This window comes from Arachis ipaensis, chromosome B10 (assembly GCF_000816755.2).
Source record: "Arachis ipaensis cultivar K30076 chromosome B10, Araip1.1, whole genome shotgun sequence".
Lineage (NCBI taxonomy): Eukaryota > Viridiplantae > Streptophyta > Magnoliopsida > Fabales > Fabaceae > Arachis > Arachis ipaensis.
This window is the reverse complement of record NC_029794.2, coordinates 21,234,882-21,240,859: the sequence shown is the minus strand read 5'-3', so window position 1 is coordinate 21,240,859 and position 5,978 is coordinate 21,234,882. Positions and strand designations below refer to the sequence as shown.

Genomic DNA, 5,978 nt, shown 5'->3' with positions numbered 1-5,978 from the left:
GAACCCAAATAAAAAGAAAAAAAATATAAAAATCCAATTAATTAAAAATTAAATTTGGTATAAGGACTCAATTAAAAGAAAAAAAAAAAGTATAAAAACCTAATTAAAAATTTTGTAAACTATAAGCAACAACAAAATAATTAAATCTTAATTAAATGTGAAAATTCCTTTCATTTAGAAAAAACTGTAAGTAAATAAATCAACTAAGTGCATGTGCTATTTTTTAATTATATATAGTGGATCAAAACGAAGAAAATGGAGGACAACATGATTTAAATGCATGATTATTAAAGTAGGTAATAGTGGAGTAATATCATTGAGTGCATATAATAAATAATTGAAAAGAAAATAATAGCACTACAAATCAATATAATATGCATGCATGACATCGATAATAGAGATAATTTTTCTTCTATAAATAGCATTGGGCGTGTGATCACATTACATGAAAAATGAAAATTGGAAAACAGGAGAGAGAGAGAGAGAATTAAAAAGAAAAAAAAATAGAGGAAAAGGGAGAAATGAAGATAGAAGAAATATAAGGTTATTAGGATAGATACAAATTACTCTTTTTAAAGAAATTACTCCAAATTATCGTATATATATTTGTTATGATTTATTGTTCAATGCTTTATTTTATGCCTTTAGTAAATTTAGATTTTGTTCCTTTTATATGTGATTGTTCAATGTATAGTGGTAAGAATTAAACCGATATCAAACTAACTAAATTACTAAGTTATTGAATTATTGGTTTAACCAGTAAATTATTAGTTCAATCGGTTAATAATTCGGTCTCGTATAAGTAAAATATATAAAATAATTAAAAATTAAAAAATTAAAATTTAAAATACATATATTTAATAATATTTTAATAAACATTAAATATCAACAAGGACTAAATAACTAATCTACCAAGACTAAATGACTAATCTATAGAAATAATATACAACAACAATCTATTAAAAATAATATATAAGATCAACCAAATATGACAACAATATATTGATACTTTTTTAAATAATTCTTTTCTTTCCTAAACCCTTTGTACCATAGTAAGATGGTATTAGAGCAGAGTTAGGTTCTAAGAACTCAAAATCAACATTTCTTATGAATTGACATTATAAATTGCAAATATGCTACGCAACAGTTTTGGAATGCGATCATCACAAACCAATTCTGACAATTTATCAATTGGTTTCAAACTAAATCGAGATAATTATCCATTATGGACAATTCTGATGAAGAAAGCAATTGGTGGAAGAAGAAAGAAGAAACACACCAAAGAAAACTGCTTTAAGATTGTGGGCTATCCAGACTGGTAGAAAAATAATCTTAAGTCATCAAGAAATCGGAGAAAGGGAGCCGACGCTGTGAGCACCCTAGAGGTCACCAGCAGCAGTGGCGAGGCCAGAAGAGAGGAAGCAAGTCGCGATGGCAAGGCAGCAGCGGTGGTAAGGGCAAGGACTACTGAACTCCTTGGCTGCTCAGCCCAGGCCGTGACTCAATATGAAAGGGAGACCCAAAATCAGAATCCAATTAAAAAAATAAATGAATGGATTTTCAGTTGTGGGGTTATGATATTATGACTCATGACCTCTATGATTATAACAGCTTAACTATACCTTCAAAAGCCCATATTGAAACAGCTAGTGGAGAATTAATTGATGTTTAAAGAGGAGGCTCCATTACTTTTTCAGAGAAATTGAAACTAAAAAATTGCCTCTATGTCCCTGCACTATCATAAAAATTATTGTCTATTAGTCAAGTAACAAAGGAACTAAATTGTGTGGTACTCATGTACTCTACTTTTTGTCTGTTACAGGACATTCTTACGAAGGAAATCATTGGGTGTGGTACTGAGTGAAGTAGCACACCAGGGTCATGTCATGCTTGCTCACGGAACGGTTACTAGGCAACTTTGGTTATGGCACAGGCGTCTCGGACATCCTTGATTTGGGTACCTCAAGTTTTTATTTCCTAGTCTTTTTACAAGTAGCACTGAACCCCTCAAATGTGAAACTTGTATTCGTACAAAAAATCACAGAGTTTTTTTTTCTCCAACCAACACTAGAGTAAATTCCAATTTTTCTCTAATACATTCTGATGTGTGGGGTCCAGTCCCTATTTTCCATAATAATTTTCAATATTTTGTGTTATTTGTGGATGATTTCTCTCGCATGACTTGGGTATATTTTTTAAAATACAAATCTGAAGTACTTGATAAATTCTTTGCTTTCTACCAAATGATTCAAACTTAATTCAACAAGAAAATCCAAGTACTTCGCTCAGATAATGGTGGAGAATTTATAAACCAATCAATGCGCGATTTTTTTTTTATAAAAAATGGTCTTATCCATCAAACTTCCTGCCCAAATACACCCCAACAAAATGGTGTGGTTGAGTGACAAAATCGTAAGTTACTTGAGATGACCCGAGCCATGCTTTTGATGCACAAGTTCCAAAAACCTTTTGGCCTAAAGCTATAGCAACCTCTGCCTACTTACTGAATCGCCTACCTACCCAAGTTCTCCACCACAAAACACCCTTACAAGTCTTGGCTACTTAGACTCTAATCCCGCCTATTCTAACCTTACCACCTCGAGTATTTGGATGTTCCGTCTTTATCCATATCCCCAAAGTCAACAGAACCAAACTTGATCCTTGTGTAGAAAAATATGTTTTGTTGGGTATGCTACACACCAAAAGGGGTATAGGTGCTACAATCCAATCACTCGTCGTATTCTTGTGACCATGGATTGTGATTTTTTAGAATCCGAATTTTACTTCATCCACTAACATGAAATTCAGGGGGAGAACAATAATGAACCACCAAGTTGGCTAAATAACCTTTATTGCCTAGAAACTGTTCAAACAGAGCAAGTAGATGGAGCCACCAAGCATACTTCACTCAACGTAGAAAATAACTTACAACCAGTGAAAGTCCTTTTGAGAATGTCAGATAAGAGGTAAGTAATTACCAATCTGATAATTGACTCCCTGTTTTTAATGAGGCCACTAACAATAACAGTATAGCACTGGAACATGAAGAACCAGAGCCCAATACCTTTGTTCTTCCTCCAAGAAGAAATAGAGGGATGCCTTCTGATCGGTACTCACTAGAACATATTTTCCGTAACTCAAGATACCCGATAAGGGTGGCTAGAGAAGGAATAGAAATTGTTGCAAAGGCTTTTTCTACCACACTCTTGACAAAAGACATTCCAAGAACTGTCCTGGAAGCCAATGAGAAAGCTGAATGGCGAAAAGCCATGAATACAGAAATGAAAGCTCTAGAGAAGAACGGAACTTGGGAGAAGTGTATCCTATACCGATAGAAAAAAAGCCAGTCGAGTGCAAATGGGTTTTCACCATTAAACACAAGGCAGATGACACCACTGAACGGTACAAGGCAAGGTTAGTGGCCAAAGGTTATACACAGACCTATGGTATCGACTACACTAAAACTTTTTCACCGGTTGCAAAGATTAATACTATCAGGGTGTTGCTTTCTTGTATGGAGAGTTGAAAGAAGAAGTGTGTATGGAAGCTCCTCTAGGTTTCTCAATGGGATTTAGAAAACATGAAGTTTACCGGTTAAAGAAGGCTCTTTGTGGGCTTAAACAATCTCCACATGCCTGATTTGGAAGATTTACATTAGTCATGAAAGGTATGGGTACAAGCAAAGCAACTCTGATCGTACCCTTTTTTTTTTTTTGAAAAAACGGAGAGATTTAATGACTTGCCTAATAATCTATGTGGATGATATGATCATAACGGGAAGTGAGGTTGAAGAAATTATAAAATTAAGAAGGAACCTATTTACAGACTTCGAAATGAAGAATTTGGGAAGACTAAAATATTTCTTAGGAATAGAGGTTCTACGTTCCAGCAAAGGAATTTTTATCTCTCAAACAAAGTACATTTTGGACCTTCTGGCAGAAACAAGAATGGTGGATTGCAAACCAATAGATACGCCCATGCAAGTTAATCACAAGTTGAAGATAGTAGAAGGTGCCACCCTAGCAGATAAGGAAAGGTACCAGCGACTGGTTGAGAAACTAATTTACTTATCCCATACTCGGCCTGACATAACTTATGTTGTGGGAATAGTAAGTCAGTTTATGCATAAGTCACAAGAAGATCATATGGAAGCCGCCATGAGGATAGTTCGATATTTGAAGGGAGCTCCAGGAAGTGGAGTCATATTCAAAAGGAATGGCCATTTGAAAGTTGAGGCATACACTGATGCAGATTGGGCGGGCAACCCAAATGATAGAAGATCAATAGTTGGTTACTTTACACTTGTTGGAGGTAATCTGGTAACTTGGAAAAGCAAGAAGCAAAAAGTTGTAGCACTTTCAAGCGTAGAGGCAGAATTTCAAAGGATCGTTAAAGGCATAACTGAAGTATTGTGGATAAGAAAATTGATGACTGAGATTAGATTTCCACCACAATTTCCAAGCCAGTTGAAATGTGACAACAAAGTCGCAATCAACATTTCAGAGAATCCCGTATTACATGATAGAACAAAACATGTTGAGGTGGATCGACACTTTATCAAAGAAAAAATTGAGAATGGCATTATTGAGCTTCCATTTGTGAGATCAGAAGATCAGTTGGCTGATAGTCTTACTAAAGCAGTTTCAAGACAAGCCATTGCTAAAGTACTAACCAAGCTGAGTATTGGTGATCCCACTACTCATCTTGAGGGGGAGTATTAAAATATCATAATTAGGAAACAAAATCAGGAAAATATCAAAGAGGATCAGAAAAAAAAAATCAATGTAATTTATTATTATCTTATTTCACAATTAGCGTACTCATTAGCATACTCTAGGTCTATATATTAGTAAGAACTTTGTAATCACAAGAGAGAATGATAACAAATGATACTTTTCTAAATAATTCTTTTTTCCTTTCCTAAACCCTTTGTACCATGGTAACATATATTACATATAACAAGAATATATTACACTATAATCAATAATATATTACACCTTGTACCAAATATGTACCAATTAACCCATCATGATAATTTTTAATCTTGGATTCATTTCATTCATTCACCTTTTCTTATGCTTTTAATATTAGTCCAACAAGTCATCAATTTCTTGGTAGCTTAACTTCATTCACCAAATATGATGCAGCTTGTTAAAATGTGGCAGAGGTTCAAGTTCAACCTTCACCCTTTGTGTTCAAAATGGCTGTCTCTTCATTTACCAATTCAAAAATTATAAGATCTATAGAAGACACCAAGGGCATTCAAACAAGTAGAAGAACTGAAGACGAGATCTAAATCATTTAAGGGTGAGAAAATAGAGTCACTTCACCATAAAGAGATAATGAATCTACTAAAAGAGATACGAATTTCAATATCTCGTTATACTGAAATAAAAAACTGAACAATCTAATAGAAATCAAACAGAAATTAACAAGTTATACATTTATAATCAACCAAATATAATCAACATCATTAATCAATTAATTTTAACTAAAGTACTAAATTATTAAAAATTTGAAATACTGAATAACTTAAAAAAATAAAAATACATACCTTATGACTGATGCACCACCGGTAGAGCAGAGAGAGACTGGAGAAGAAGCATGGCGTCGACGACGATGACAGAGACGACCAGACCGGCAAAAGAAGGACGACGGAGGACACACAACGGCACGGACAGGAGGCGATGAGCAGTAGCAGTAGCAGGAGTCGACGGACACACAGGACAGGATAGCGGCACAGGACGACGACTTTGAGTAGTAATAGCCACCGACGTCGCACCATTCAATGGAGGTGGAGCTGGCTGAACGGGTCTCTCTCAGGTCTCTCTCATGAGTTTGGGGAAAGGGAATGGATTTGGGGAAAGGGAATGGCTTCGAGGTAAGGTTTCTTTGCTTTCAGTTCAATTTTTTTAATATAATCAAAACAATGCCGTTTCACTGAATAAAAAACAAAAAAAATAGAGTTCAAACTGGTC

General features: G+C 34.7%; 1 protein-coding gene across 1 annotated transcript in view; it reads left to right on the top strand.

Moving 5' to 3' along the window:
* Nucleotides 1-3,335, top strand: part of LOC107620325 (G-type lectin S-receptor-like serine/threonine-protein kinase At1g11330) — a 37,810-nt gene extending 34,475 nt beyond the window's left edge. Inside the window, exons 4-5 of the mRNA XM_021114491.1 lie at nucleotides 2,876-2,966; nucleotides 3,029-3,335. Coding sequence (XP_020970150.1) covers nucleotides 2,876-2,966; nucleotides 3,029-3,335 — 398 coding nt within the window. The remainder of the gene's footprint in view (nucleotides 1-2,875; nucleotides 2,967-3,028) is intronic.